The 11,872-nt window shown below is 36.6% G+C and overlaps 2 protein-coding genes across 2 annotated transcripts in view; both read right to left on the bottom strand.

Annotated features, from left to right (window-relative positions):
- ipmka (inositol polyphosphate multikinase a) overlaps window positions 1–47 on the bottom strand; it is a 24,123-nt gene extending 24,076 nt beyond the window's left edge. Inside the window, exon 1 of the mRNA XM_056470873.1 lies at window positions 1–47. This exon is cut by the window's left edge and continues 325 nt beyond it. The gene's annotated coding sequence lies outside the window, so the exon portion shown is untranslated.
- Window positions 48–2,477: 2,430 nt separating this feature from the next.
- Window positions 2,478–11,423, bottom strand: cisd1 (CDGSH iron sulfur domain 1). Its single transcript, XM_056471101.1, has 3 exons — window positions 11,259–11,423; window positions 7,980–8,185; window positions 2,478–4,133 (listed from the first exon to the last, which is right to left on the bottom strand). Exons 1-3 carry the CDS (start codon window positions 11,284–11,286, stop codon window positions 4,044–4,046), a joined length of 324 nt encoding a protein of 107 aa, XP_056327076.1. The 5' UTR covers window positions 11,287–11,423; the 3' UTR covers window positions 2,478–4,043.
- Between the last annotated feature and the right edge of the window lie 449 nt (window positions 11,424–11,872).

Below are 11,872 nucleotides of genomic sequence, written 5' to 3'. Positions count from 1 at the left end.
ATATGCGGCTTTTTTCTATCTTCACTGATGAAGCGCAACCAGAGCGCAACGCGTCAGGTTACTGAATGAAAGGTGACATCACAGCGAGGTCCACCAATCAAAGTTAGCGTCAGCACAGGTTGAATTCTTGCGCGTCGCGTCGTTCGTGTGCTGAATGAGTCGTGACGTGCGCACGCGTTCCTCCAATCAAAGTAAACGTTCACACAGGTCGCGTTCAAAATGTAAAGGCAAAATGTGTTTTTGCCTTTCCCTAAAAGTGTTGTTGAGTCTAAAGGAAAGATAAAATCCACATGTTTGTTTATTATAGTCTTTTCTGTAGGTTTCAAAAACATTGCATGCTTTAAAGGCTTTTTTGGTCTAAATCCTCCTGCACTGTGCCATAAAATTTTAGCAGCATTTACAGTGCCTATAGAAAATCATCATACCCATTTGAAATAATGACTTCATTTGTCACACAGCCTGAAATTATGGAGGACGAAACCCGCAAAAACAATAAATAAATACGCAAATATATGAATAAATGAGTAAATAAAACAAATTCCTTCATAAATAAAACATTAAATACATAAATGTACAAATAAATAAATGTATATAAAATGTATATAAAATTATACGAATGTTGGGGAAAAGAAAATGTTTTTTTAAAAGATTATTTTTCCACCCTTTCAAACGTTATTCATTTCTTGAACGTAGTTCCATATTTACTTTTCCTCAGGTAAACATGCTAATGAGAAGGAATGAATAAATTTTTGACTTATTTTACATTGAAAGGGGGTGAAATAAACCTTCAGCATTTTCTTATTCCCCCAACATTCGTGCCATTTATTTAATTATGCCCGCACTATTCATTATTTCTATATTTATTTATGCAGGAATTTGTGGATTTTTATATACATTTATTTGCACAGTGGGTAGCACGATCCCCTCCCAGGGTCGCTGGTTCAAGCCTCGACCGGGTCAGTTGGCATTTCTGTGTGGAGTTTGCATGTTTTCCCCGTTTTGCCGTGGGTTTCCTCCGGGTGCTTTGGTTTCCCCCAAATCTCCAAAGCCATGCCAGGCTAAATTGGCCGTAGTGTATGAGTGTGAATGGATGTTTCCCAGTGATGGGTTGCAGCTGGAAGGGCATCTGCTGCATAAAACAATTGCTGGATAAGTTGGCGGTTCATTCCGCAGTGGCGACCCCTGATTAATAAAGGGACTAAGTAAAGAAAATGAATGAATGTATACCACAATTTCAGCGCTCGAGGAGTAAAGGAGAGTTCATGACCTTTAGTTTTACTCCTGGGTATAGCAAATGTCTTTTGATGACCAGCAAATGACCAAAGAAGACACTGGAGCTTTGGGCTGGAAACAATGCAGTGGTGATAAACTCATTGAGTATTTTATTGAGAGTATTTTAAGAATATTTAAAGCAAGAAATGTATGCAAATTGGTGCATATGCAATAACGCATCATTTGCATATTTCAAGAGCTCTCACGTAGCTATTACTTGTACTGGTTGCAGGTTTGGCACACTGTCCCAGGAGAGAACCCTGAGCTCAGAGATATTTAAGCCCAAGGCTCCCGCCTGGTCGTATATCATAGAAGGGGGTCCGGCATCAGGAGGTTCTCGAGAGCTCCCCTTGGTAAAGGAGGAAAGGGGGAGATGGGGCGGATTTTTCAAATGAAGATGCTAGAAGACAAACTGGGCTAGGATTCACCTGATTGGTTTAACATTGAATGGGATGCGGGACCAGCTGTGATCAATCATAGCATGTGATCCTCTTGAAATGAGTTTATAAAACTTCACTTAAAAAATAAATAAATCATTTTTTTTTATTTATTTTTGTCCACTTCTCCGGGGCCAGGTCCTTCTCAGGAGAGAACCCAAGACTTCCCTCTCCCCAGACAGCTTCTCATCCTATCTACTGTTTGAGCGTGTGCCCTGCCACCCTGCGAAGGAAACTCATTTCAGCCACTTGTATCCGAGATCTTGTCCTTTTGGTCATAACCCAAAGCTCGTGACCATAGGTGAGAGTAGGGACGTAGATTGACCGGTATATCAAGTGCTTTGCCTTTCAGTTCAGCTCCTTCTTCACCACAACAAATCGCTACATTGACCGCATTGCTGCCGCTGCATCGATCCGCTTGTCAATCTCACGTTCCACCCTTCCCTCATTCGTGAACAAATCCTCAAGATACTTGAACTCCAAAAAAACTTGCAATGATGAAATGAAATGTTTGTAATTCTTAATCCAATCAATCAACAGGCAAAATCCATTAACGGCTATTGGTTTTCTGTACAATTCAATTACAAAAAAAAAATGCAATTATAGAAGTTTAATTAATAATTTTGGCTCAACCAATCACTTCAGAATAACAATAAAGTACGGCAATAATTTTCAATCGCTTGAAATCCTTGATGAGCCAAAAATGCATTTTAATAAATCGACACCAACTGAAACATTACACATTTCATTAAGAAAGATCTCACAACATCGGTTTGACATTGTTTATTTAACATCAAACTTGTACATAGAACTTTTCTGAGACAGCGAAAAAAATTGTATAATTTCACACACACACACACACACACACACACAAAAACAGGTCATCAAAATGCTCGATGTAACATTTTTTGTTTTGTTCTGCTATAGATCAAGGACATCTTTACATATGAGGTCCAAAATATGTCAAATTAGATTTGAAATGACATTAAACAGGACCCAGCAGATCCAGAGACCACAATTAAACACATTCAAGATTGCATTTCACTTCAGATACACTAAATGTCAGAGATCAGTTAAGGTCACATGTGAATTTAATAGGCAACACACTCATAGAAGACACGAGAAGCTGGACGTTTGGTTTCCATTCAACTTTTACATTCTGTCATAACAAACAAGACTAGGTTTCAACTCATACCAAGGTGTTTTTTTGTTCAAATTTCAATATGTAGCATGTCTACTACAGTAACATGACCAGTGTTTAAGCACAGGAACACATTTAGAAGTGCTTAGCTGAACCAGAATATATCAGTCATCTTATAAAGCCTTTAAGCAGATAAGAAGAGAAAATAAATATGTATTGCTTAACCACTCCCCAGATATATTAGATCAGGGGTGTCCAAACTCGGTCCTGGAGGGCTGATGTCCTGCATAGATAAGCTCTAACTTCCTTCAGCACACCTGCCTGGAAGTTTCTAGCATATTTAGAAAAAGCTTGATTAGCTGGTTCATGCGTGTTTAATTGGTGTTAGAACTAAAATATGCAGGACACCGGCCCTCCAGGATCAAGTTTGGACACCCCTGTATTAAAATATACACACTGCAAATAATGCTTTACTTGCATAAGAGTTGTCTTGTTTCCAGTCCAAACATCTACAAATTTTTGCATCCAGACCAGTAAATAATAATGTTTGATTTTCAGGAATAAGTCATAATTAAGCGAGTTTTGCCTTAAAACAAGCTAAATAATCTGTCAATGGTGTAAGCCGGTGTTACTCAACCACATTCCTGGAGGACCACCAACACTGCATGTTTTGGATGTCTCCTTTGTCTGTCACACCCATTACAAGTCTTTTAGGTTCTGCTAATGAGCTGATGATCTGAATCAGGTGTGTTTGGTTAATGAGACACAGAAAATGTGCAGTGCTGGTGGTCTTCCAGGAACGTGGTTGAGAAACACTAATTTAAGCAAAATATTCTTGCTTTCAGTTTGAAGGCGGTTTATTTTTATGATCCCATTGGCAGATAATTTAGCTTGTTTTGAGGAAATATTCAATTATTTTTCACTTATTTAGACAAAGCTTCTTGATCTAAATCTAATTTTTAGATATTTGGATGACAAATAAGACAAAAACTCTAAGAAAAGCATTTATATGCAGTGTACTATAGGTCTGAGAGCAGATCACAGGAAACTCTCAACCGTACAGCATCAAAAACACACATACAGAGGGCAATATAAATCACACTTTTAATCCCACCACCCCAGAACACACACACACACACACACACACAAAACGAAAACACATGAACCTCTATTACTGAGAACTGTGGAAATGCTCAGGCCTCTTTGCGTTTGATGATCAGAGGACCGACGTTGTCTCCCGTTTCTTGATTGTGTTTAGCATGAGCGCCATCGCAGAATGGAAACTGGAAGAAAGAGACATTTGATTAGAAAATGAAGATTGCAGATGAGTCAGAAATATCACTGAGACTGAAAACCACATGAAGATCACAACTCATGATCAAAATGTGAGCATGGGAGTTTGGGGAACTGAGACTTTATAAAAGAAAGGATGTATGAAAGGATGAATCATTCAGGGCGACATGGTGGCTCAGTAGTTAGCACTGTCACCCCACAGCAAGAAGGTCATTAGTTCGAGTCCCGGCTGGGCCAGTTGGCATTTCTGTGTGGAGTTTGCATGTTCTCCCCATGAGTTTCCCCCACAGTTCAAAGACATGCGATTGAAAGTGAATTGGTTAAACTAAATTGGCCGTAGTGTACGTGTGTGAATAAGTGTGTATGGGTGTTTCCCAGTACTGGTTGCAGCTGGAAGGGCATCCGCTGTATATTATATCTGTTATATTCCCATTATGAAATAAAGACATAAACATGCAGAGAATAAGCTAGTAAGCAGCAGAATAACATGCTGTGTATCTTGCCGTTGCGCTCCTCAGTCACACGAGAAGGCCAACTAATCGACTAATTAAACAAATTTCATTATCGATAATTACCGATTAGTTGTTGCAGCCCTAAATACCTCTAAAGTAACTTTCCACAACATTGTTTCCAACTCATTTTTACTTCTAATTAAAGAACGAAAAACTATTTTGGCATAAATAATTATATGCAGGGCACTGGAGCTCAGACAAAGTGACCATCGGTTTATTGATCACCTCCCTGACCAAGGTCCTCCCCCGATCACTCAGCTTAGATGGCCGGCCAGCTCTAGGAAGAGTCCTGGTGGTTCCAAACCTCTTCCACTTACAGATGATGGAGGCCACTGTGCTCAGTGGAACTTTCGGAGCAGCAGAAATCTTTCTGTAACCTTCCCCCAGCCTTGTGCCTCGAGACAATCCTGTCCCGGAGGTCTACAGACAATTCCTTTGTCTTCCTGCTTGGTTTGTGCTTTGACATGCACTGTCAACCCTGGGACATATATAGACAGGTGTATGCTTTTTTAAATCATGTCCAATCAACTGAATTGACCACAGGTGAACTCCAATTATGCTGCTGCTGAAACATCTCAAGAATGATCAGTGGAAACAGAATGTACCTGAGCTCAATTTAGAGCTTCACGTCAAAGGCTGTGAATACTGATGCACATGTGATTTTTCAGCTTTTTTATTTTTAATAAATTTGCAACAACTTCAAAAACTCTTTTTTCACATTGTCATTATGGGGTGTTGTGTGTAGAGTTTTGAGGAAATAAATGAATTTAATCTATATTGAAAAAACGCTGTAACATTTAAAATATGTGGAAAAAAGTGAAGCGCTAGGAATACTTGCACTGTAAACATGCCAAGAATAAGATAGTAAGCAGCAGAATTATCTGTTGTGTATCTTGCCGTTGCGCTCCTCAGTCACGTGAGAAGCCTAACTAATCGACTAATTAAACTAATTTCATTATCGGTAATTATCGATTAGTTGTTGCAGCCCTAAATACCTGTAAAAGTAACATTCCACAACATTGTTTCCAACTCATTTTTACTTTAAATCAAAGAACGAAAAACTATTTTGGCATAAATAATTATATCAGGGCATTGAATTACGTTTATCTTGTAGAAGTACACTACTGAAGAGGTGATCAAACCGCATTTTTCACCCCACTGACTTCCATTCTTATGAATGCAAAGGCACCAGACTGGAAACACAAGATCATGTAGCAAGTTTCACATATTGCTGCGTTCCACAGTTCAAGCTTGGGGAACTTTAACCAGCGAATTTGCATCATTTAAATGCTTTAAGACCAAGAGTTGTTCAAAGCATGACCTCTCTGTACAAAAATGTAATTTATGGTATAATCGCATGCAATTTATGAATGTAGCATCAATTTGTTTTCCGCTTTCACAGAACTGTTCAATCTAATTTGACACTCTCTTAAAACCTAGTGTGACCACAGCTTTACTTAGCTGTCTGTAATTCACGTGAACAGCCACTGGTGTTAGAATAATAACAAGGGTTTCCGAATTCTACATAAAGCCCCTTTAAGATACAGACTATTGGCTTTAAAAAAGGAAGTGACTTGCAAATGATGCAGGAACGAGTTCATGGCAGTTTATTTACCCTTGTAAAACATGACTTGCAAGTTTTGCAGGAGCTAATGGGAATGCTAACAGACAGGTTAAAGGTAAACGCCTGGATTCAATCACGCCCACGTGCAAATGTAGACATTTCTCTGATTTCATGAGTGTTAGTTTCAGGAACCGGCATTTGAAGAACAGTAAATAGTGCAAATAGTTCATTTAATTTGGACAACTAGCAGCGATACACTAACACTCATGTATACTCTGAATTTTCAGTATGGACCCTTTTCACAAGAATGTTATGATGCATTTAACGGTCGGTCATCATTAGGGATGAAACAATTATACATTTTGGTTGTATTATTATAGTCTGAGAAATAATCACGGTTTGATGGTTATCACGATTATTATGCATTCATTCATTTAAAAACACTACTAGTTTAGCAAATTACATGAAAACTCCTTTTATTTTAAAGTGTTATTTATTGCTGCACAGTAACCAAACAATACAGCACAAAATAATAATAATAAAACCAAACAATAGCCCATTTCTCTCTTTGGACTTAAAAAGAAGTGAAAAAATTTATTTTAAACATCCTTAAAATAAAAGACAGAACAATGAATAAATAAATAAATAGCATCTGTCTAATGTAAATCTAAGCTATATTTATTAGCTAAGTATTTAAATGAACTGTTGATATCATCTTTGTTCATTTATACATAATCATTTTAAAAAATGTTAATAATTCGTCTAACACAAGGGTGCCCAAACTCGGTCCTGGAGGGCCGGTGTACTGCATAGTTTACCTCCAACTTGCCTCAACACACCTACCTGAAAGTTTCTAGTAGAGCTAGATAGAGCTTGATTAGCTGATTCAGGTGTGTTTAATTGGGGTTGAAGCTAAAATCTGCTGTACACTGGCCCTGCAGGATCGAGTTTGGTCACCCCTGGTCTAACATATATTTTGCTTACATTGAGCTGAAAGGCACGCGCAACTCTCACCGCTACAACCCGAGTTGTTTTCAACTGCATGCGCTCGGAATGCACGGGTGCGTCACTCCCTATATAATTCTTCCATTGGAAATAACAAACTTATGCATGGAAAAGACACAATATGTAAATGGCCCACTGCTGCTAGGCACCTCAGGCATAGTTAATCCAGTGTACGTGTGTTTTAACCTCAGTGTATAAACTCGGAACTAGCGCACAATTGATTTGGTGTAGTTGCAGCAGTTTTGTTCTGTGAAACAGAAAAGCGGTGTTGAAAATTACGACTAATTAACCAATTAAATCGTGGTTAACAGTGAAATCAGTTAATTGTTGCATCCTTATTCATCATCATCTTAGATCCTTAAAGTTTTTAATATTTTAATAAAAATATATTTTAAATGGATTTAATATTTGCATTAAATTACAAAAAAAACTAATTAACGTTCATGTGAGGTGTTTGTAAAGCAGCATTTATAGACAATAAATTTGACAATCCTCTCTCTTCTAGCTGCCATTATCAGTCTCACTGGATTTTTATTCCTTTTTCTGAAAGTCTTAATAACACCATCACTGAGTTTCTTTTATAATTTCAGCATACAGGAATGTAAAAACATTATTCGTTGTGCTCTCCCATTCACTGCACTCTAAGTTTACCCAACTATGACGACTTCTACAGAGAAACCCGGAAACGTCAAAAGGGTCCGCTGTGATTGATAATGTTAAGTGGAAGGGGTTTGTTTCATTAAGTTCTTGCTGACCTTTTTGGATCTCCAGCACCTACAGTACACCGCTTTGTCACCCAGGTCCTCGATGTCGAAAGCATGCACCACTTTGGGGTTGTCTTTCTGCAGATCAAGGTTGACTTTTGGCTTCACACATTTGGAATTGTAGAAAAATGTTTTGTAGACGAGGAGTCCCACTGCCGCGGCTCCAAACGTCACAGAAACCGCAGCGATGATCTCAGCTGGAGGACAGAAGAGATGTTACCATACACACATTCATCTACAAATACAATGATGATAAACATAAATGCAGGGTTTCTGCAGGTTTCACCAAGTCAAATTAAAGACCATTATGAATGAAATTACAGACTTTTTTGTTATGGCCAGTGGATTTGTTTTACTTGACCCATTAAAATTAAAACTCTGTTATTTCTTAGTAACATATTTTAAATAATGTATCGAAACAAGTTAATTTTAGTTATATACATACTTTTTTTTTATTAGCATAACTTTTTCTTTTAAAAAAAGACAAGTTTTAAAACTATGATAAACTCAATTTACAAACAACGTACATTTATACAGAACTACATGAATAACTCCTAAACAAATGCTATTGTAAAGAAGATAATTAAACCATATTGGTAAATAAGATTAATACTTTTTAAAATCGTTTTTACTATACATTTTTATAGAGGTTTTTACCTTTATTGATAGGACAGTGTAGATTTACAGACAGGAAAGTATGGGGCGCAGAGAGAGGGGAAGGCTCGGCAAAGGACTTCGAGCTGGGAATCGAACTCGGGTCGCCATGAGCACCTGGGTGCTATATGTCGACTAACTAACCACTAGGCTATTGGCACAGACTTAAATCGTTTTAAGGGTGGCACGGTGGCTCAGTGGTTGGCACTGTCGCTTTGGTTCAGGTCCCAGCTAGGCCAGTGGGCATTTCTGGGTGGAGTTTGCATTTTCTGCTCGTGTTGGCGTGGGTTTCCTCCGGGTGCTCCGGTTTCCCCCACAGTCCAAAGACATGCACTATTGACCTTATTCTTTAATGTGGAAGCGCGCTTGTTTTTGCGACTGTTTTAGAACTTCCAATTCAATTGCCTATGGGAGAAATGACAACAGTCAAACTACTTGCTCTACAAACTAGTGTGTGCATAACTATACATAAAAAGTAGATTGATATAATAGGAAAATATCAGTTTGCAACATCAAAACCAGCTGTTTTAAATATCTAAAAAGGAATGGAAGTGAATGAGATGTCCGAGCCAAAAAGATTCAAATGGCTGAACCCGCTCGTACGTGAAGAATAAGGCCAATACTCAATAGATAAATTGAATTATCTAAATTGGCATAGTGTATGAGTGTGTGTGAATGTGTGAGTGTACATGCTTCCCAGTACTGGGTTGCGGCTGGAAGGGCATCCACTGTGTAAAACATATGCTGGAATAGTTGGCGGTTCATTCCACTGTGATGACTCCTGATAAATAAGGGACTTAGCCGAAGGAAAATGAATTAAATGTTTTTTAGATGGATCGTTGGTTGTACTGATTGGGTATTAAGGAAAATTAAGACCTGTTTGAAAGTACGCAAGACCTACAAAACCATATTTCAGTGAATTTAAGACTTTAAGGCCTAAAATTTCGTTTTTAAAATGTAAGACTTTTTAACAGGGTTTCTGCAGGTTTCATCAAGTCAAGCTTAAGACTTTTTAGGACCCTTTTAAGAGCATTATTAATGAAATTTTAGACTTATACGAAGCTAAACACTTTAATCAAATACATTTCTGTTATAAAACCTTAAGTTTCATGCATATTCATAAATATTATGTTATCCTTACCCCCCCCCCCCACCCTTTTTCTGTAAATAGTTTTTGTATAAAAGGAAGATCATATAAAGGCATACATTGCCATTATTGTCATGAGGAATTATGTAATAGTTTATAGTTTTCTTTTCCTGATTAGGAAATTGAATTTAGAGAATTTTCTGTAAAAATGTCTAAAAGCTATTGTGATTTTATCTCTTAGCAATAAAAAATAAGCTTTATTTAGATGGACTGTTGATAATTGGTTAATAATAAGAAAATTTGCAACATCAAAACCAGCTGTTTTAAATATTTTTAATAGTGAAATCATATCAGCACCCAATGACTATCAAAGTAAATTGTGTATCATTGTTCACAGTCAAATAAGCAGTGCTAATGTTGTACTCAAATCATGCTTGCATGTGATTTCAGACCGAATATTCAAAGTACATTGGTAAACTATATAGGGAGCAAGTCACAAGTTGCCACTGAACAAATGTGTGAATATAAAACCAACTTTACCTCAATAGACATACAGTTGAAGTCTGAATTATTAGCCCCCCTTTGAACTGTTTTTTCCTTTTTAAAAATATTTCCCAAATGACATTTTACAGTATGTCTGCTAATATTTTGTCTTCTGGAGAAAGTCTTATTTTGGCTAGAATAAAAGCAGTTTTTTTTTTTAATAAACATTTTAAGGTCAAAATTATTAGACCTTTTCAGCTATATTTTTTCGATAGTCTACAGAACAAACCATCGTTATACAATTAACTTGCCTAATTACCATAACCTGCCTGGTTAACCTAATTAACCTAGTTAAGCCTTTAAATGTCACTTTAAGCTGTATAGAAGTATCTTGAAAAATATCTAGTCAAATACAGAAATGAGTTATTAAAACTATTATGTTTAGAAATGTGTAGAAAAAAATCTTCTCTCCGTTAAACAGAAATTGGGGAAAAAAATAAACAAGGGGGCTAATAATTCTGACTTCGACTGTATCAACTTAACATATTGCTATAGAGAGCATATTAAACTATGGATAAAATGACATTGTTTAAACTGAAACACAGGATTACATTTTAGATACTTGATCAAAAGCTTGTATTAATTTCATGAAGTAGTACTTTTGATATCGTATCACATATAATGACTTATTTGAAACACTGAAAGTGCCTTACAATAATAATGATAACGAAATCCAAGTCAGTTACTGAAGCTATATTAAATTTATGACAACTGATACGATCCGAGATAGTCTATTAAGCTCTCAACTATAAAAGCTCAAATGAGAAACAGAGACATCTAGGACTAATAATCCACACATTACAGTCTGTTTACGTGTTTTAGCGAATTCTTCAACTATTCTGATTTACTTAATTTGTTCATTTGATGTTAAACTACTGCTTGAATCTGACTAGAGAAAATACAACACATCCAGCATGAGAATAATAGCACACACACCTCAACTAAACACATCCAGCGTTACTCAACGTAGTCAATACGAGTTTTACCTTTATGGAAGGAGTTTGACGCGCTCATGATGACCTATTGTTGTTTGTATAAATATGGATATTATTTGCTCATAATTTTGGGATCTTCAAGCGTCCTCAAGGCCAACTGGAGTATTCCCGATGTTCAACTGTATTTACGCAGGAAGCGCACTATCGCGCCAGAGAAAGACTTTTATTTTGAATATACTGCTGTCTTCCGTTTATACAGGTGATCGGTGAAGGTTGAACTATGGGCTTCATCTTAAATCGCACACTTAAAGTAAAGTAACTACCATAAATGTGAATGAATGAATAAACGAATAAATAAATAAATAAATAAATATATATATATATAAATGTAGCAATATATTAGTTTACAAAAAGCACGGCTGTATTCAAAAAGTATTATGAAGTCTATATGGCGACACTAGTATCTACTTTCATTTTGTAATAAAGTAACTAGTAAAATTTTAAAGAATTAGTTTGTCTTATAAAATGAACGTGAATTTCCTAAAAACTTAAACAAATTTGTAATATGTTTTTATAATGCAGTTTCTCTGTATATAAACACAAGAGCGAGTAAAATAGAGTATTTTTACTGTGTTCATTTTCAAAACATTTCATATATACCTTTA

The sequence above is a fragment of the Danio aesculapii genome, chromosome 13 (genome assembly GCF_903798145.1).
Source record: "Danio aesculapii chromosome 13, fDanAes4.1, whole genome shotgun sequence".
NCBI lineage: Eukaryota > Metazoa > Chordata > Actinopteri > Cypriniformes > Danionidae > Danio > Danio aesculapii.
The sequence above is the reverse complement of the archived record's forward strand: the minus strand, read 5'-3'. Positions and strand labels throughout refer to the sequence as shown.

Coding starts and splice junctions, on each gene's coding strand:
- cisd1 (XM_056471101.1), bottom strand. CDS start 11,286: ATGAGCGCGTCAAACTCCTTCCATAAAG. Junction 8,186..11,258: donor GTCAAACTCCTTCCATAAAG/GTAAAACTCGTA, acceptor TCTGTCCTCCAG/CTGAGATCATCGCTGCGGTT. Junction 4,134..7,979: donor GGTGCTGGAGATCCAAAAAG/GTCAGCAAGAAC, acceptor TCTTTCTTCCAG/TTTCCATTCTGCGATGGCGC.